The sequence below is a fragment of the Belonocnema kinseyi genome, chromosome 5, assembly GCF_010883055.1.
Source record: "Belonocnema kinseyi isolate 2016_QV_RU_SX_M_011 chromosome 5, B_treatae_v1, whole genome shotgun sequence".
In the NCBI taxonomy this organism is placed as follows: domain Eukaryota; kingdom Metazoa; phylum Arthropoda; class Insecta; order Hymenoptera; family Cynipidae; genus Belonocnema; species Belonocnema kinseyi.
In genome coordinates this window covers 88865459-88886386 of record NC_046661.1, presented here as the reverse complement: position 1 = coordinate 88886386, position 20928 = coordinate 88865459, and the positions used below count along the sequence as shown (strand labels likewise).

Genomic DNA, 20928 nt, shown 5'->3' with positions numbered 1-20928 from the left:
ATTATATTATATATATTATATATTTCGAATTTCAAATTATTTTTTAAATCTTCTTAAAATTTCAAAATATTTCTTAAACTTACTCGAATTTTTCATAAAATATTTTCACAACTTCTAAAACTTCAAAATTCCTTTTAAAATAAATTAAAGTTTTCTTCAAATTTTCGTAAATCCTACAAAATTAAAAAACTTTGAGTTGTCTAGATTCTTTTTCGCAATATTGGAAATCTTTTGAAACTTTTTAAATTCTGTTTGAAGATTCTCGTAAAATTAATTTATCAAAAATTAAAATAGTTTCAAATTCTAGAAGATTTATGTCAAATGTATTGACCAAGATTTTCTAGAAAAAGGATTTTCGCAGAGAAAAATTAAATATGTTTAAAAAGGACTTTATAAAACTCAATTATTAAAAATGGAAACTAAATTTTTTTAAGAATCCATTGAGGGGTTGATATGTTTATGGCTTCTATGAAGATGCGAGTTCCCTAGCGGACTGGGCACGCTAGGGCATATTTTCATCCTTTCAAAATTTTTTCACATTTCCATTAAAATACTCAAAATTCTCTTCATCTGCATACACATTTATACTTATTTTATTTTTCTATTTGTATTTTTTATGTGTTCAATGTGAAATGTGTTTTGAGTTCTACACGAAAAAGATAAATATGAAAAAGGATGAAAATGTGCCCTAACGGAACATTAGGTTCATGCGTTCCGCTAGGGTTTCTTGTTCCCACTGACTCGTTTTTTTCTAACTTAAGAAAGAATATCGATCATACGTAGAGATTCTAGGGAAACGATAAAAAAATCGTTTTTTGGCGCGTCTAATACGGCTTTTGGACGGATGGTCGCCACCAAAGATTGATCGATGGATCTCCAGAGGCTTTGAGATCAACGGTGACAAACCAATGGAATATTTTTAAATGTGTGGCTCTCTTCTGCTGAAAAATTAGCTCTTATTTTCACTTTAGGGACCTTAGTTTCATGCATCCAGATTTATTATCTGTGTCTTTTCTTTTAACGATTTCTCTGTCTTTAGAGGTTTTCCTATTCTCGGGAGCATTTAATCTTCTTCCAAAACTTTCCTCTTCTTTCGGTATGTAACTTTATCTTCTCATTTCTTCTGTCTTCTCTCATCTTTCAAATTTCATCTTTCCTTTCTTTTCTTTCTTCTTTTACATTTCCTCTTTTTTCCTTTACAAATCCTGCCAGTGCCACCTTTTCAGCCTTCGTTCCTGCTGCCATTTTCTCGTTTGAAATCGAGATTAAATTTTTGTTCGCTGAATTAATTCAGTTTCCAGGTGATCACATCCCTGACTCAGCAATTCCCTCGTCATCTGCAAAAGGAAAAAAACTTGAATGAATGATCTGCGAAATGTGATTTTAAATTCTAAATTTCATGCTTCATAACACAATGCAAGGCTTGCTATATAATTTCCAAATTCACGCAACTCAACATTTTTCAGTCCATTTTTTAGAATTTCGAACCCCTTTTTTAAAACAGTAATTCACAATTACTAGTTTTAAGAATATCAATGAATTTGTTATCCTTTGCAGTTTTTTTCTTTCTTTTCTCGGGTTTCGTAGCACCGGGCAGATACCATTATATTTTTGGTAAATTTTGCATCTTTCATACTTTTTTTCAAGGAGGTGAACTGAGGGGAGGAATAGTAAGAGAGCAGAAGTCGGAGAAATGAGGTAAGGGGCAGTAAGAGCAAATGTTAGAAGGACAAGTAGGAGAAGACTGGTAAAATTTGGGAATGGGAAAGGAAAAGTGGAAGAAGCAGTATATGTGAGAGGGATGGAGGGGGGGGGGGGGGGGGGGGGGGGGGGGGGTGAGGGATCATGGCAGACGATGAAATAAGAGGAGGCGGAGTAGAGGAAGTGACTGAAGGGAAAGTAAGGGGAAGTGAGGGCAGAAAAAGTGAGGCGAATTGCGGGAAAGGAAGAGTGGGAAGATTGGGGTTAAGAGGATAGAAAAAATTAGAAGGTAAAACAAGAGGAGAAATAAGAGGGAGGTTAGACGAAGTTAGGGTAGGGGAAATAGGTAAAGTGGGAGAAAGTGGAGGTAGGGGAAATGAGACAAAGGGCGGGGAAAAAAGTTTGGTTTGGGGAAGTTAGGGAAATGACTGGAGGGGAAGTAGAGGAAGAGAGGTTAAATGATGGAATGATGGAATGAGGTGAAGGACTTACAATAAGTTAAGGGAAAATAGGGGGAGGGAAAATTAGGAAAATAAGGGGAATGTGGAGTAGAAAAAGTGAGGAGAGGAGGAGTAGGGAGAGTGAAGGGAAGTGAGATGAAATGTGGGAATCGGAAGAGTGAGTAATTTAGGTTGGGAAACTAGGGAAATTTAGTATGTGAGGTATGGGGAAAAATGGGGTTGAAAAATAGGGGAAGTGAAACAAGAGTAAGCAGGGGAAGAGAGGTTAAATGAGGGAACGGGAGAGGGGAAGTTAAAAAAGTAGGATTATTGAGGAAAGAAGGGGCGGTGAGGCAAATAGGGAGAGAGAACCGAGGGAATGGATAGGACAAGTAGTAGACGAAGTGAGGGAAAATGAGGGTAAGTAAAGTTAGGTAAAGTGCAGGAAGGGGAAGTGTGAAGAAATTTGTGTTGGGGAAGTAGGGAAAATTATGAGGTTAAGTAAGGGGATACAAGGTGTGAGAAAGTGAGGAAAATGAGAGGGGGGAAGTACGGGAAATTTAGCAAGGGTCAGTAGCGGGAAATGAGGGGAAGGAAAGAAAGGAACAGATAGGGAAATGAAAGAAGGGATAGTATGAAAAAAGAGGCGAGGAGTATTGTGGGAAAATGAGAAGTAGGAAAGTAAGAAAAAATAAGGGAAGGAGAAGTAGAAGAAGGATAGTTAAATAAGAAAATGGAGAAGTGGAAGCAGAAGAAGTACGATAAACAGAGGAGAAATAAGGATCCGAGGGAAATGGGAAACAGGAAAAAGAGGACATTAGGAGAACGTCAGCAGGGAAAGTAAGGAAAGTAAGAGAAAGTAAGGGTAGGGGAAATCGGAAAATTGCGGGAAGGGAAATTTTGGAAAAACTTGGGTGGGGGAAGTATGGAAATTTATGAGGGTACGTAATTGGAAACGAGAAGGGGGGAAGTAGTGGTAATGAGGATAGGGTAAGTTGGAGTAATTAGTCAAAGAGCACTAAGGAAAAATGAGGGAAAGCAAAGTAAGAAGAAATGAGGGTAGAAGAAATAGAAGAAGAGAGGTTGAATAAGGGAATAAGGGAGGGGAAGTAGAACAAGTAGGATAAGTGGAAAAGAAACAAGAGGAAGGGTGTGGAGGAAGTGAGGGGGAAGTAGGGAAAATGATTGGAAGTGAGGTTACGGGAAATGAGAGAAAGTACGGGAAGGAAAAGTTTGGAAAAATTCAAGTGGGGAAAGTAGAGGAATGTATAAAGGTACGTAATGGGAAATAAGGGATGAGGAAGTAGAGAGAATTAGGAGAGAGAAAGCAGAATAAATGTAGCAAGGGAAACTAAGGGTAAATGAGTCATAGGGATTTAGGAGAAAATGAGCGATGGGGAAGTGGGGGAAGAGAAATTAAATATAAGAATGAGGCAAGGGAGATAGGAGAAATAGAATAAATTAGTTAGAAAAAAGGCGGTGTCAATTGAGGGAAATGAATGAGGACGAGGGGAGTAGAGAAAGTATGCGGAGGGATAGTAGAGAGAGCAGGGAAAGTGAGGAAAATTGAGAGTAGAGCAAGTGATTCGAAGTGAAGGAATCGCAAGTGTGGGGAAATCGACGTTAGCGAAGTTGGAGTATATATGAGGGGAATATAAGGAGAAATGAGCGTGGGCAAGTGAGGAGAGGTTAGTGCAGGCAGGTGGCACGGCCCCTGCCGTACAGGTGCATTTTAGATTAAGAAATTGTAAACCTTTCTTAAATGTATCTATATAATCAGAACTTGAACATGTTTAAAACTAAAAAATTATTTTTAATTATAAGCGCTCGAAATTGAATCATTGCAAATTGCTAGTTTGAAAAATATGAATCAATTTTACTTCTTTTTCATTTTATTTTTTTAATAATAAGTTTACTTATCCAGGATTTTGATATCCAATAAATTTCCTTAATATACTCGCCTTAAAAAATGTGCTTCTAAAGTGGTTTTAACAGAAAAAATGAGCAAAGAATTGACAATGCTTCTGCAATTCAAAAAAATAATAACAAAACCTTAAAAATTAAACAATATTCAAAATTTAAAAAAAATGGAACAATTTTAAATTAAAAGCATTAATTAAAAAATATCGACAATGGTTAAGAAGTGAAGCAATTTGAAATAAAAAATGTTTAAAACTAGAGAATTACTTTTAATTTAAAGCGTTTTAAATTGAATGATTGAAAATTAAATTTACTTTAAATTCAACCATTTTCAATTCAAAATCTTTAAAATTTAATTAGTGAGAATGAAAATATATATAAAAAAGTATTTGATTTAAAATTTAAACAATCTGAATTTTAAAATGTTAAAAATTAAACAATTAATTTTTAATTTGAAGCATTCAAAATGGAATAATTGAAAATTGCTATTTTGTAAAATATTATTAATTTTTTTCATATCCTTTTTTCTATTGTTTTTTTTTTTTAATTAATAAGTTGACTCATCTAGGATTTTTATACAAAACCTATTTTCTTGATTTTTCCACCTTAGAAAATTTTCCTATATAACAGCCCTGCAATAAATATTCAATTCTATCAAATTTTATCGAAAATGCAATAAAATAATAGAATATACTTTTACCTAAATTCTTATAAAATCATAAAGAAATTCTATATTTACACAAAGATTAAAAGTTTCTTCTATACTACAAAAAATTATTAAACTTCATGCAATGTTGCAAATTTAGTTTTTAAACAGATTTGTAAGTTATAATTTAGATTTTAAAGCGATGAACCAATTTTCGTTTACAATAATTATAAAAAATATAATAAAGATTAAATAAATTTGAAAACAAAGTGAAAAAGCTGCAACAAATCGAATCCTTTGAGCCGAGCAAAAAAAGTATTTTGGCATTTGAAAAAGTTAACAAAAAAATGTAATCGTTTCATGCCTTCTATTCAGTTTCGGAATTACTATTGCACAAAAATAAAAAATTAGAACTAAGAATGAAATTTGTGTAAAAGTTTCAATTTTCTAAAAATGTATAAAACACAAACTTTTTAAATTTTTTAAATCTTCAAACTGTTGTTTTTAAGTGGAATTAATTAAATTTTCATAAAAATCTATTATGTACCATTTTTTCGAATTTCTTATAGTGATTCATGATAAAAAGCTGCGCGAATTTAAAAATTCAAAAACCGGGTAAAAAAAATTTGATAAAAAAATCTAATGAAATACAATTTGCCATAATTAAGCATATTTCTCAATTTAGTCAATTGCATTTTTGTTAAGTTCTATATGCCGAACTTATAATTTTATTATAAAGTTCGATACTTGACTTTAAAAAAAATGGTCTTCTTATTTTTGCGAATTATGAATTTTCAAATTAAAAAATCAAACTATTTAAAATTTGTTTCTTCTTCTTTGGAATTTAACCACAACATTTTTTGTTTCTTTCGAATATCAATTTTTAATATCAACAAAAAATGTCGTAATAAAAATGTATTGAATGAATAAATAAATTAATAAATAGGATTCTGTAAATTTTACTTTTCACCTGATAAATTCCTATATAAATAATTCAATGATTTATTTCCAATTATCTCAAATAGAACATCGTAAACTGGGGCTAACTGTATTATATGTGGGAAAAGTGGTGCATCTTTAAATCTGGATTGAAAAAGCTATATTACTTTATCCCTATCCGACCGCTAGGGCCTAGTTTAATTCTTTTTCACATTTATTCCAAATTTCGCATAGAACATATTACTCTTTTTAGCTTTTTTACATTTATATTTAATCAATTGTATTTATTCATATGTTAAAAATAACAATAAAAATCTGTTGGGTTGCTGCACAGTTTTTAATTTTTAAGTTTTAACACAAGTAAATATAAATGTGTAAAAATATAAAAAGAGTGTTTAGTTGCATGTGAAATTTTTAATAAATTTTAAAAAAAGTTGCAAACATTCCCTAGCGGACCCTGTGGACACTCACTACACGGCCAAGCAAATGCGTAACCATTCCATTCGAGAATTCCGCTAGGGATTCTAGATTTTGCAGTTTAATTTCGACAATTGTTAGTAATAAGCCTCTATATTTTTTAACCAAAAAAAAGCAAATATTGCATTAAGAAATGTAGAATCAAGATTGCGCCGCTTTCCCCGCATGCGCCGCTTTGCCCCAATTTACAGTCCAGCAAAGGCATTGGCACTTGCAGGCATAAATAATCAGTACCGCATGCATCTATGCGAATTTGAGAAAAATTTAAAATCGAGATATACAAATGTTATGTATATTCTAAGCAATCATGAGTATCGTGCACGGGAAGGAAGCGGCACTATATTACCATCGGAGTCGTTTTCAGAGTTCGAAGGTCACCTCTCCTTTTCATCATCGGCCGGATTCTTTGCATTTTCGACTGAACTTCGATTCTTTCCTGAATTAAAAGGGCGAAATGTTGCAAAAATATTCTCATCTATTTCCTTATTTTTCCGAAATTATAATTTTATTTTTAATTAATCTACAACTTTTTTAAGATTTAAATAACTTCTGACTACAAATGCAGGATCCTCAAACCTTCGTTTGGAAAATTCCCTGATTTTTTATTTTATGAACATTCACATCAAAAAATTATAATCTTGTAACACTTTCAATTTAGAATGTTTCATAAATACCCTAGCGGAACGCGCGAAAAGTACGGTTATACAATTGCCCGACCGTAAACTGACCGTTCCGTTCAGCGGGCCTTCGAGACCGTATTTAAATATTTTTTCACATTTATTCCAAATTTTCACACAGAACTCAACATTTTTTCGGTCTTTTTGCACATTTATATTTATTTATTTGTATTTATTCATGTGATAAAAATTTTAAAATTCTAAGATGTGCTTTTAAGTTTTTACTTTTTACACGTACAAAATATTAAATAAATATAAATGAGTTAAGAGATAAAAAAAGTTTTAGGTTCTATGTGAAATTGTGAACAAATTTGTAAAAAAGGATGAAAATACGATCCAGCGAGTTCACTGAACAAAACGGTCACTATGTGGTCCCTTTACGACCAACCAATATTGCGTTACCATTACGTTCACACGTTCCGCTAGGGTGGAATCACACAATTTTTAATAAAATTTTATTTTATTATTTTATAGGACTGCCATAGCTTAAATTACTTGAAAAAAAAAGAAGAAACCAACAGTGACTAATTTTAAAAACCAAAAAAATCGATAAAATTTATAATAATTCCAGGTGAGTTTTAACAAATTCAAGATAAATTTATTGGACTTTAAACAATAAGAGTTTAACTAACAAAAATCAAAATAAATTGCAAAAAACTTTTAAAAATTACAAAAATTCCGTTGAATTCGTTAAATTGGAACTAATTTAGCGGAATTTGAGAAAAATAAGAAAAGTTTCTTTAAATTTATAAAAATGTAAGGCAAATTAAAAAAAAATAAAGATTTTTTTTAAACAATTGAAAAATATGGAAAAAATTAATTGAATTCGGTGAATTTATGATGACTTTAGAAACATTAATAAAAATTTCATTAAATTCCTGAGAATTCAAGGTGAGTTTAAAAACCGTCATGATAAATTAAATAAAAACTTTCAAAAATTAAAAAAATCCATTTAATTGAGTAGATTTTGGCAAACTTGACACATTCAAGAAAATTCCAAAGATTTCCCGCGAATTCAGGATAAATTAATAATAATTCAGGATGAATTTCAAATAAATTAAAATGAATTGCACAAAAATATTAGAAAATCTCTTCAAATCTTTAAAACTCTACGAGATTTCTTACTTCTCGTGAATAAATTATTTAAGATTCCTTGAAACTTTTAAAAGCTCTTTCAAATCCCTTGAAATATTTTCAAGCTCTAGAAAATTCTTGGAATTTCTGAAGATACCCAGAAATTTTTGAAATCCTTTGATATCATCTCAAACTATTAAATTATATTAAAATTTCCCAAATATATTTGACATGCTTCAAAATACTTTTAAATCTTTTAAAATCCCTTAAAAATTGTAAAGCTCTAGACAATTCATTAAAATTTGTATAAGTATCCTAAAAAAATTTTAACTATTTTCAAATTAATTGTTGATATCGATAAAAAAAATTTCTTAAAATCATTCAAAATAATTTAAAATATTGCAAATTCAGGACAATCTTTTGAGAAATCTTGAAATATTAAAGCTTTAGAAAATTTCTTCTAATTTTTATGAATGCCCTAGAATATTTTTAAATTCTTTCAAATTATTCAAATCTATTACAAATTTATTAAAATCTTTAAAAATACTGAAATATTGCAAATTCAGTGAAATCTTCCGACATTTTTGAAAAATCTTGAAATTTGTAAAGCTCTAGAAAACTCCTAGAAATTTTCATAAATGCATTAAAAACTTTTTAAAAACCTTTCAAATTATTAAAATCTATTAAGAAATAAAATTAAAAATTTTTTAAATACTAAAATCTTGCAAGTTTAATTAAATCTTACGAAATATTTTGGAAACCTTGAAATTTTTAAAGCCCTAGAAAATTCCTTAGAATTTTTATAAATGCCCTAAAATCTTTTTAAACCCTTACTAATTATTAAAATGCTTTAAAAATTTCTTTAAATATTTAAAAATACTATAAACAATTAAAAATTAAATGAAATATTTCGCAATTTTTTGAAAAACCTTAAAATTTTTAAAGCTCTAGAAAATTCGTTGGAATTTTTATAAGTGCCCTAAAATCTTTTTAAATCCTTTCAAAATATTCAAATCTATTTAAAAATTTTTTAAATCTTTAAAAATACTAAAATCTTGAAAATTCAATTAAATCTCACAAATTCTTTTCGAAAATCTTGACATTTTTAAAGCTATTGAAAATTCCTAGGAATTTTTATAAATGCCCTAAAATATTTTTAAATCCTTTTAAATTATTCAAATCAATTGAAAAACGAAGTTTTAAGATTTTTAAAATACTAAAATCTTGCAAATTTAATTGAATATTACGAAATCTTTTGAAAAACTTTGAAATTTTTAAAGCTATAGAAAATTCCTTGGGATTTTTATAAATGCTCTAAAATCCTTTGGAATCCTTTTCAATTATTAAAATCTATTGAAAATTTCCTAAAATCTCTTAAAATACTATAAAATATTGAAAATTCATTGAAATATACCGAAATTTTTTGAAAAACTTCAAGATTTTTAAAGCTCTAGAAAATTCCTTGGAATGTTTATAAATGTCCTAAAATGTTTTTAAACCCTTTCAAAGTATACAAATCTATTTTTAAACTTTTGATCCTTTAAAATACTAAAATCTTGCAAATTCAATTAAATCTTTCGAAATCTTTTGAAAAACCTAAACATTTTTGAAGCCCGAGAAAATTACTTACAATTTTTATAAGTGCTCTAAATCTTTTAAAATCTATTCAAATTATTAAAATCGAGTAAAAAAATATGATTCAAAATCTTTTAAAATACTATAAAATATTACGAATTCAGTGAAATCTTTCGAAATCTTTTGAGAAACTTTGAAATTTTTTGAAAGCTCTAGCAAATTCCTTGGAATTTGTATAAATGCTCTAAAATCTTTTTAAATTCTTTCCAATTATTGAAATCTATTAAAAATTTCCGAAGTTCTTTTATACTATAAAACATTTGAGTCCAGTACAATATTTTGATATTTTTTTAAAACCCTTAAGACTTTTAAAGCTGTATAAAATTCCTTGGAATTTTTATAAATGCCCTAAAATATTTTTAAATCCTTCCAAATTATTGAGAATTATTTCAAAAATGTTTGAATCTTTTAAAATACTAAAATCTTGCAAATTCAATTAAATTACGAAATCTTTTGAAAAACATTGACATTTTTAAAGCTCTAGAAAATTCCTTGGAATTTTTTTATATTCCCTAAAATCTTTTTAAATATTTTCAAATTATTGAAATCTATTAAAAAAATAAAATTTTAAATCTTTTAAATTAGTAAGATCTTGCAAATTTAATTAAATCTTAAGAAATCTTTTGAAAAATTTAAAGCTCTTGAAAATTCCTTGGAATTTTCATAAATGCCATAAAAGCTTTATAAATCCTTTTAAATTACTAAAATCTATTAAAAAATAAATTTTAAAATCTTTTAAAATACTAAAATCTTGCAAATTCAATTAAATCTTACGAAATCTTTTGAAAAACTTTGAAATTTTTAAAGCTCTAGCCGATTCCTTGGGATTTTTATAAATGCTCTAAAATCTTTTTAAATCCTTTCCAATTACTAAAATCTACTTAAAATTTCCTTAAATCTTTTAAAATACTATAAAATATTGAACATTCATTGAAATATTCCGAAATTTTTTGAAAAACTTTTAGATTTCTAAAACTCTAGAGAATTCCTTGGGACTTTTATAAATGTCCTAAAATCTTTTCAAACCCTTTCAAATTATTGAAATCTATTGAAAGAAATAAGTTTTAAAATATTTTCAAATACTAAAATCTTGCAAATCTAATTAGATCTTACGAAGTATTTTGAAAAGCCTTGAAATTTTTAAAGGTCTAGAAAATTCCTTGGCATTTTTATAAACGTCCTAAGACCTTTAAAATCTTTTAAAATCCCTTTAATTTCTTTAGATCTATTGCACATTTCCTGAAATCCCTTGAAATATTTAAAATTTTAAGAAATACCCAACCATATTTTCATTTTAGAAAAAAGTCACTAATAGTGACTGTGTGGCAGCCCTGATTATTCTTGACGCTTACTTAAATTTCTTCTTACAGAGATTCCCTGACTTTTCATTTTTTTTGTCAAAATCCCTGATTTTTCTCTAGTTTTCCCTGGCCGCAAAAATTCCCTGATTTTCTCCTGATTTTCAAGTTTTTTTCTTAACTGTAGCCAACTTGAAATTTTTATTTTTTGCAAACCCACAAAAAATATTCCTAGCGCAACGCTAGGGAGTTTGTGAAGAAGTTCACCTTACTGGGTATTTTTTATCAATGTTAATTTTCCGTCCAACTTTGGTAAAGGAGGGTAAACATAAAAAGCAAAATTGCACTTCCACCTTATTTAGCCATCACCAATTATTAAAATGTTGTGTATTAGTGTTTGAATTATATACGAGGAGACACAGATATTAATTACAATATTGGACCCGTTGGAATAAATACTTCTGATTAAATTTGTTAATTAAAACAAAATAAAAATTCGGGTCAGAAAAAAGGAAATACTCATCAAATTTTTTCTTTAATTTGGTGAAATATCTCAGTGACTCAACTATCTTCAACCTGGGTGATTATGGATTTCTTTAATGAGGCTTTTTAAACATTCTATAAACAAAATTTAGATTGTTTATATATTGATAAAGATTCGGAATTTTCTGCGAAGTCAATTTTATGAATAAAAATGTTCAAATAATTTTATTTCATGATAAAATTTATTTATAAATGAGTCTAATCATTAAAAGGTTTTTTTTTAATTGGGAAATTATACTCAGTATGATTTACGTTTTAATTTTATGTATTAATTTACAATTTTGAAGATTTAAAAATATTTCAAAAAGAATCCGAAAGACTTGAAAACAATTCCTTTTAGTTTTAGAGGATGTTAACATTTTTTAGAAAGAAGAAATTATTTTAAAGTGGAACAAAAATTTAGAAGTTTTTAATGTATCAAGGAATTAAAAAAAACTTTCTTGATATAAAATTAACAAATATTTAAAAACATTTCACACGATTTTATAAAATTCTGAAAAAGAATGCAGGCGATTTTTAATCAAAATTCTCTATTAAAGAAATTGATTTCGAAAGAAAATTTCAAGAGATTTAAAAACATTAAAAAAATATTCCAAAATTGTTAAAAATGTATTTTTGAGATTTTATGGCAATATTTTTAATAATTAAATTAAATTTAATTAAATTTTTTATTTCGAGAAATTAATTATGATATGATTTCTTTAGTTCAGGAAAATTAAAAAAATTCGACTTAAAAAATAAAACAACTTGAAAAGATATTTACAAGATTTAAACATTTTTAAAAGATTAAAAAATAGTTTAAAACTGAAAAATTAAAAAAAAGTAGTAAACAAAATGTAGATTTTTGGATATAGAAAAAAGTTAGAATGTTTAAATCTTTCAAAAGAATAAAAAAAAGTTTCTTAACACAAAATTGAAAAAGATTTCAAAACATTTCCAATGATTTTCTCAAATTTCGAGAAAGAATGTAAATGATTTAAAAGCAAAATTTTGTATTTTGAAAAATTAATTTTGAAATTATATTTAAAAAGATTTAAAAGATTTTCAAAATTTTCAAATATGAATTTATAAGATTTGAAGGAAATATATTTAACGTTTAAGAATTTTTTGAAAACTTAGGAAGAATTCAAATCACTTTACAAAATATCTAGAAGGTTTAGAAGTTTTTAGAATATTAGAAGAAAAATTCAAATAACAGTCATAATAAATTAATTTCAAATGTAAAAAGATATTAAAAAATCTATAACAAAATATAAATTTTTGATTAATTTGGCAATAATTTGAGAAGATTGTTCCGAATTTTTAAAGAATTCAAGAGAATGAAATTTTTTCTTAAGACTCCTAGGCAAATAATTTTTTTCAGATTGAGAAATTAATTTGAAGATGATTATTTTAGTTACAGATAATTAAAAAAAATGGAAAAATCCGTTTGAAAAATTAAAATAATTTAAAAAGATACTTGAAATGTTTAGAAGTTTTGAAAAGATTCAAAAATAATTTAAAACTTGAATAGTTGAAAAAAATTGTAAACAAAATGTAAATTTTCAGAGATATGGAAAAAAGTTCGAATTTTTAAGCGTTTCAAGAGAATCAAACAAATTTGTCTTAATAAAAAATTTAAAATAATGCTAAAACATTTAAAATGATTCCTTAATATTTAGAAAATTAATGTAAAACATTTTAAAGCAAAATTTTGGATGTAAAAAAATTAATTTCGAAAGAAAGTTTAAAAATATTTTAAAACATTTTAAAAGATTTCCAAACTTTACAAACTGTTTCCAAACTGTTTACAAGTTTTAAAAATATTTTTCAAATATTTAAATAGTATAGGCGTAATAAAGAAATTTAAAATTGAAAAAGATTTAAACAAATTTTTAACCAAATATAAATTTTAGATGCTTTTGACAATAATTGTACAAGGTTTTTCAGAATTTTGAATTATTTAAAAAGAATGAAATTTTTTTTTAAGATGTCTAGGCAAATATATATTTGTTTTATTTACAGAAATTAATTTAAAGATGATTGGTTTAGTTTTGGAAAATTAAAAAAATGGAAAAATTTCACTGAAAAATTCAAATGATTTAAAATGATACTTGAAAGGTTTAGAAGTTTCGAAAAGATTTTAAAATAATTTAAAAGTTTTAAAAAAATTGCAAATAAAATGTAGAGTTTTGATGATATGGAAATAAATGCAAAAATTTTAAATGTTTGAAAAGAATCAAAAAAATTTCTCAACACAAACTGAAAAAAAGATTTTAAAACATTTCAAATATTTACCTCGAATTTCAAAAAAAGAATGTAAATGATTTAAAAGCATTACAAAAGATTTTCAAATTTGTCAAAAATGAATTTGTAAGATTTAAAGAAAATATTTTTAGTTTTTAAAGATTTTTGAAAATCTAGAAAAAATTTAAATCATTTTAAAAGATATCTAGAAGGTTTAGAATTTTTTTCAAATTTTAAATTATATATTTTATTTTGAGAAATTAATTTGACGATGATTATCTTAGTTTTATGGAATTAAAAAAAAAATTGAAAAATGTGACTGAAAAATCCAAATTATTTGAAAAGATCCTTGTAGTGTTCAAAATTTTTGGAAAAATTCAAAAATAATTAAATACTTAAAATCTTTCTAAAAAAATCGTAAACAAAACAAAGATTTTTGGAGATATGAGAAATTAGAATTTTTCAATGTTTCGAGAGAATGAAACAAATTTTCTTGTTACAGAATTTTAAAAGATTTCAAAACATTTTAAATAATTTCCTAAAATTTAGAAAATAGATATAGCCGATTTGAATGCAAAATTTTGTATTTAGAAAGTTAATTTCGAAAGAAAATTAAAAAAAGAAAGATTTAAAATCGTTTCGAAATATTTTCAAAATTGTCAAAAATGAATTTGTAAGATTGGGAGGTTATAGTTTTAATTTGTAAGCATTTTTTTTTAATTTTTGGAAAAATTTAAATCATGCAGAAAGATATCTATAAGGTTTAGAATGTTTCTAAAAATGTAAATATTTTTTATTTAATAATTTTATATATTAAAATTTTTTGAAAGATTTCAAGTGCATGAATTTCCTTTTTAAGACTCCTAGACAAATTGAATTTTTTATTTTGAAAAATTAAATTGAAGGTAATTGTTTTAGTATTGGACTTTTTTTTTATCTGGAAAAATTCGACTGATTTTAAAAGATATTTGAAACCTTCAGGAATTTATGCAAAATTTGTTAAGCATTTTATAAAAAGTTTAAATTATTTAAAATGATTCTTGTAAGGCTTAGAAGTTTTGAAAAGTTCCAACAATAATTTAAATCTTGAACATTTTTTTTTTAATTGTGAACAAAATATAGATTTTTTAAATATGAAAAAAAATGTATAAGCTTTTTAAGAATTTTGAAACGTTCCAAGAGATTTAAGAAACTTTTAAAAATTATTTATTAAACTCGATGATTATTTATTTTTTTAAATTAATTTTTAAAGAAAATTTTCAAGTTTATAAAGAATCGAAATGATTTTTCGAAATTTTTCAAAAATCTAGATGATTGCAAGGACATTTTTAAATTTTAAAGATTTTTAATAATTTATAAAAAATCTAGTCCAAAAAAATATTTCTTAATCTATTTCAGATCTCTAAACTTCCTATATATCTTTTAAACTGACTCAAATTTTTCCAAATATTTTCTGAAATCCTGTAAAATGTAAAAAATCGGAAATCTTCAAATTTAAAAAAAAAATTTTAATCTTAGTATAATTAAATGTATATGATTAACAAAAACTAATAATACTTATTTTATTGTTTTTTGGACTCGAAATCTAACTTAAGCTAGAATTAGAGTGTTTAAAAACTATTAACAAATAAATATTTAATCAAAATTTTCAACAAAAAAAATTAAACTTTTCACAAAATGTAAAAAAAATGTATTCTTCCCTAGCGGAATGAGATCACTAGAGCCTATTTTTATCCTTTCCACATTAATTCAAAATTTTACATAGAACTCAGCACTTGTTTTTATCTTTTAATGCATTTTTATTTAAGTATTTGTATTTATTAATGTGTATTTGTATAAAAAATTATTTTCTTCTGAAGTTGAAAAAGAATTGATAATGCTAGTACACAGAAAAATCCCTATACAAAAAAATACAGAGTGGAATGATCCATAATTACCCAAGTCGACGCTACGGCAAATAAACATTTACTTTTTTTCATCAGTCCAACATGAAATTTTCAAACTAAAAAATAAATTTTATATTAAAAAAATGCTCACCCTCGAAACCCTGATTGTCGTGAATTTCTCGAGGCGGTCCAGTGGTGTCCTGACCCTCCAGTACAGCTAGAAGACACTGATGAATGCAAATATATTGCTGTTCAGTTTGGACCATCCAAACTCTCTCTTTTCTCATGGCACAGACGATGCCAAAAATGTCGACATAATCCGAAACTAAAATTTGTTGTAATATCCTATCCAGGGTGATAAAAGTACCACTTCGTCCAACCCCGGCACTACAGTGGACGACTATTGGCCTCTGATCGGGACGGACCCGTTCCCGGAAGGCCCGGACAAACCTCGCCAGGGTTTGAGGTGGACTAGGTACTCCAAAATCTGGCCACGTCGTGAAATGGAAGTGCTGGATTACTCTCTTTGAGTCTCCCTAAACATATTTTTAACAAAAGGAACTTGAATAATTAAATTTTCGACGAAATAGTTGAATTTTTTATGAAATTGTTTAATTTGTCCCTAGCGGAACATGTGAACTGCATAGTGAATCCACTCGGGAAAAATTCTATACATTTGACATTTATTCACCATTTCAAATAGAACTCAACAGTCTCTTTTTCTTTTCACACATTACTATTTCTGTATTTGTATTCATTCATATTAAAAAAATCTTTGAATCTCCTTTATAATAGAAGAAGAAAAGAAACTAATTTGGTTTATTATCTAGAATATGAAGGTCATTGCAGAACTTCTTTTTCAGAATAATAAAGTTAAATTTTCAACGAAATATTTGTATTTTTAAATCAAATTGTTAAATTTTCCCTAGCGTAGAACGTAAACGAAAGAGTTATTGTGTGCTCACTTCGCAGTCATACAATTGTGTAAAAGTTTCATTGAAGAGGTCTAGAATTTCCCTAGCGTAGAGCATGACGGGTAATTTTTTGCTCATTTTACGATCATGCTGTTGTGTAAACGCTCAATTCAAAAGGTCCGCTAGGGGCAGTTGAACGTTTGACAAAAAAACTAAAATAGCTTAATTTTGAAACAAATGATTAAACCTTCAACAAAATATTTATACATTCACCCAAATTGATGAGTTTTTCCTAGCGGACCACGTAAATTATATACTGACTATTGTGTTCAATGAGACCGCTAGGGCTCATTTTCAACCTTTTTTTACATTATTCACAATTTCACATGCAACTCAACAGTTTCTTTTTCTTTTTACGCATTTTTATTTATGCATTTGTATTTACTTATCTGTTAAAAAATCCTTCTCACAAAAATATGTTTGTCACGGAAATTTAGAAAGTATGTTGTGGCTTATACTCAATGTCGATTGGATAATTGGAAAAACATTACAATTTAGAAAAGCATTTTTTTAAATTGTAAGGTTTTATTTTATTACTTAACCAAATCGATCAATATTTTTTTGTATCATTTAAATTTAAGTAATTATTTTTTGAACAAGAGTCACTTAAAAAGATAAATGTTAAACAAAATTAATTTTCAATTAAAAAAAAAGAATTTTCAACATAATAGTTAGACTTTTAAGCAAAGAAATTGAGTTTTATATCAAATACTGAATCTTCAAACAAAAAAATAATTTTTAACCTAATAGATAAATTTTCAAACAAACAGATGAATTTTTAACCAAAAAGATTAAATGTCTAACAGAAAAAGATCAAATGACAACAAAAAAAGAAATAGTTAACACTTTAGTTCAAAAATTAATTTTCAATTTAAAAGAAGTAATTTTCAATAGGAGAAATTAATTTTCTACAAAAAAATTAATTTTTACCGAAAAGATTGATTTTTAACAACATACATCAATTTTGAACCAAATTCTTAATTTTTAAAAGGATTTTCAACGTGATAATTCAATTTTTCAACAAATAAATAACTTTTCAACCAAAAATATGAATTAATCCCCAAGAAAACAAATATTCTACCACGAAAGATAGTTTCAGAAAAATGTAAACATTTTCAACCCACTATTTGAACTTTCAACAAAATATTTAAATTTCTAAGCAAAGAAATTAATTTTAACTGAAATAATGAATCTTAAAAAAAATGAATTTTCAACCGAGAAGATCAAATGTTTATCAATAAAGATGAATCTATGGTAAAAAATGGAATAGTGAAATTTTTAGTTTAAACAATTAATTCTGAATAAGAAAAATTAATTTTCCACAATAAAAATAAAATTTTAAACAAAATGATTAAACTTCTACCAAAATGACGGATTTTTAACGAAATACATCGATTTTTAACCAAATTTTGAATTTTCAAAGGAATTATCAATCAAAAAGATAGATTTTTAATAAAATACATACATTTTTAACAAGATTTTTAATTAAAATTTTTTTTTTAATCTAGTAGATAAAATTTCTACCAATGAAGTAAAATTTTAATAAAAATATGAAGTAGTCACAAAAAAGATTATTATTCTATTATGAAAGACAAAGGTTCAACAAAATATAGAAATTTTCAACAAAATAGCAGAATTTTCAACCAAAGAACAGAATTTTTTACCAAAAGATAAAGCTTGTACTATTGAGATAACTTCTATAAACAAAGACAATTAAAAAATGGAATAGTGTAATTTTCTGTTAGGAAAATTCATTTTAAACAAGAAAAAAATTAATTTTTTATTCAATAAGTGAATTTTTACCCCAAAAGATGAATTTTTTTACGAAAAAAGTCAAATCTTTATTTTAATAGACGAATTTTCAACAAAATAATTCAATTTAGCCCAAACTTGTGAATTTTCAACCAAGAAGATCAAACTTCTATTAAAAAAGATCAATCTTCGGAGAAAAATGAATATTTAGTAGTTAAAAAAATTAATTTAAGACAACAACAAAAAGTTCGACACGATAGTTAAATAAAAAAAATTTCAACTAAAATGATGAATCACGAAAAAAACGAATTTTAAATAAAATTAATGCATTTTTAAAGCAAGGACATTAAGTTTTATTTCAAATGATGAATCATCAACCAAGAAAATTAATTTTCAACTCAAGAGTTAAATTTTCAAACCAAAAGATGAATTTTCTACTAAATCGCAAAAATGAGTTTTCATCTAAAAAGATGGATTTTTAATAAAAGACCAAGTTTCAACAAAATACAGAAATCTTTAACAAAAAAAAGCTGAATTCTCAACTTAAGAAAATAAATATTAAAACAAAAATCGTATAGTTAAGTTTAAAAAAAAAAACTAATTTTAATCGGAGAAATGAGTTTTTAGCCAAAAAGATTAGCTGAATTTTCAACTTAATAAAATAAATATTACATCAAAAATGGTACAATTAAATTTTTCATTGAAAACAAAAAAAATGTCCGAAAATAGTTAAATTTTCAATCAAAGAAATAAATTTTTAACTAAAAACGTAAAATTTCAAATAATGAGATTATGTTTCCATAGAAAAAAACACAAAACCAATTTTGTAAAGAAAGTATATCTTAACTAAAACAGTGAATGGTCAAAAAAAGAAAATAACTTTAAAACCAATAGTTTCGTTTTAAAATCAAAAGATGAGTTTTCTACAAAAAAAAGTCAAATAATCCTAAGAAAATATATGAATTTTCTTTAAAGAAGATTAAATGTCTATCAAAAAGAGAATTTTTCAATTTAAAAAAACTAATTTTAATCGCAGAAATGAGTAAGAGAAATTTTCAAAAAATAGAAGAATTTTCAACTCAGGCAAATAAATATTAAGCCAAAAATGGTATAGTTAAATTTTTCATAAAAAAAAAGAATTTTCCAAAATAGTTAAATTTTCAATCAAAGAAATACATTTTTAACCAGGACTGAAAATATCAACTAATTAGATCACTTTTCTATAAAAAAAAACACACACACAAAAACAATTTTGTAAAGTAATCATATTTTATCTAATACAATGAATCATCAAAACAAAACAAAAGATTTTTTAAACCAATAGTTGAATTTTCAAATAAAAAAATGAATTTTCTACAAAAAAAGTCAAATATTCCTCAAAAATATATGAATTATCTGCCAAGAAAATTAAATGTCTATAAAAAATATAATCTTTCAATAATAATAAAAAAACTAATTTTAATCGGAGAAATAAGTTTTTAACCAAAAAGATGAATTTTTAAGAAAAGACATAAATTTTTAACCAAATCTTGAAGTTTTAAAGGAATTTTCGACCAGAAACGTGAATTAATCACCAATAAGATTAATATTCTATCATAAAAGAAAAAGTTTTAACAACATACAGAACTTTTCAACCAAATATCTACCTCCTACGCTAGGGAGATTTCAACAAAATTATGTACATCGCTCCTTTAGTCTTAAAAAATATATTTTTTTTTTCACAAAAAATACTCACCCTACAGAGCATAAATTCAGTGATGCTCCAGTCGGGATAATGAGAATCATTTAAAATTGTCACACAAATGTCTCCGTAATAGACCGGAAGTGTGTCAACCGGCCAATAATGGTCGCATTTCTCCCTCCCTTTTTCGATACAGCGAGTCAACATAACAATTGCTCGACTGTTGCTCTCCCACACCATCCTCCAGAAATCGTCTCTTGTCGAGTGCAGAGGACCCTGAGTGACTATAAACTCTCTCGGAGAATTGTGACCCTAAAAAATTTTTTAATGCAAATATGCCTCACTTGAATCTTGCTCTTACTGAAAAAAATTTTTTTTTGTGTTAATTTTTCTATTTTTAAGCAAACTTACAGGAACATAATTAGCGTTGATGTAATCTGATCCCTCCTCATCATCAACAGGCTGCAATTTAAACCTGCTGTGGTCGTAGGGTAAAATATTTGTAAAGCGATTCTTTGGTCGATTGCAGGGCAAATCTGCAGCACTGCAGGCTTGATCCCTTCCTACGCATTTGAGCTCTTCAAATTCTTCCGAAAACCGGAAGTCTGAATCCGCTGACATTATTCGATAATGCTCTGCAAAGTTCTCCACCCGAATCGGTCGACTGTAATCGGGGGAGAATTTTTGTAATTTATTTTATAAGGGATTTCAATTTTATGATCATTCTTCCCTAGCGGATTGCGTAAACGTAACGGTTACGTAATTGCCTGGCCGCAAAGTGATCTTACAATGACCGTTCTGGTTACGCAATCCGCTAGGGCACATTTGCATATTTATCTTTTTCCTACAGAATTTAACACTCTTTTGTAATTTTTTAAGACATAATTAAATAGAATTAAATAAATATAAATGTGTTAACATTTTTAAAAATATATAAAAAGATTGCTTTCTACATGAAATTGTGAATAAATGTGGAAAAGGGTGAAAAATTACCCTAGCGGTCCGCTAGGGCTATTTAATTTAATCAGAGTTTCGTAGCCCATAAATAAGAATGAGAGA

General features: G+C 26.5%; 1 protein-coding gene across 1 annotated transcript in view; it reads right to left on the bottom strand.

Annotated features, from left to right (window-relative positions):
* Positions 1-1024: 1024 nt before the first annotated feature.
* LOC117173768 (tyrosine-protein phosphatase 10D-like) overlaps positions 1025-20928 on the bottom strand; it is a 216812-nt gene continuing 196908 nt past the window's right edge. The window contains exons 15-18 of the mRNA XM_033362409.1: positions 20281-20533; positions 19924-20181; positions 15614-15998; positions 1025-1337 (exon numbers count right to left, since the gene is read on the bottom strand). Of these exons, the coding sequence (XP_033218300.1) occupies positions 1306-1337; positions 15614-15998; positions 19924-20181; positions 20281-20533 (928 nt within the window). The 3' untranslated portion in view covers positions 1025-1305. The remainder of the gene's footprint in view (positions 1338-15613; positions 15999-19923; positions 20182-20280; positions 20534-20928) is intronic.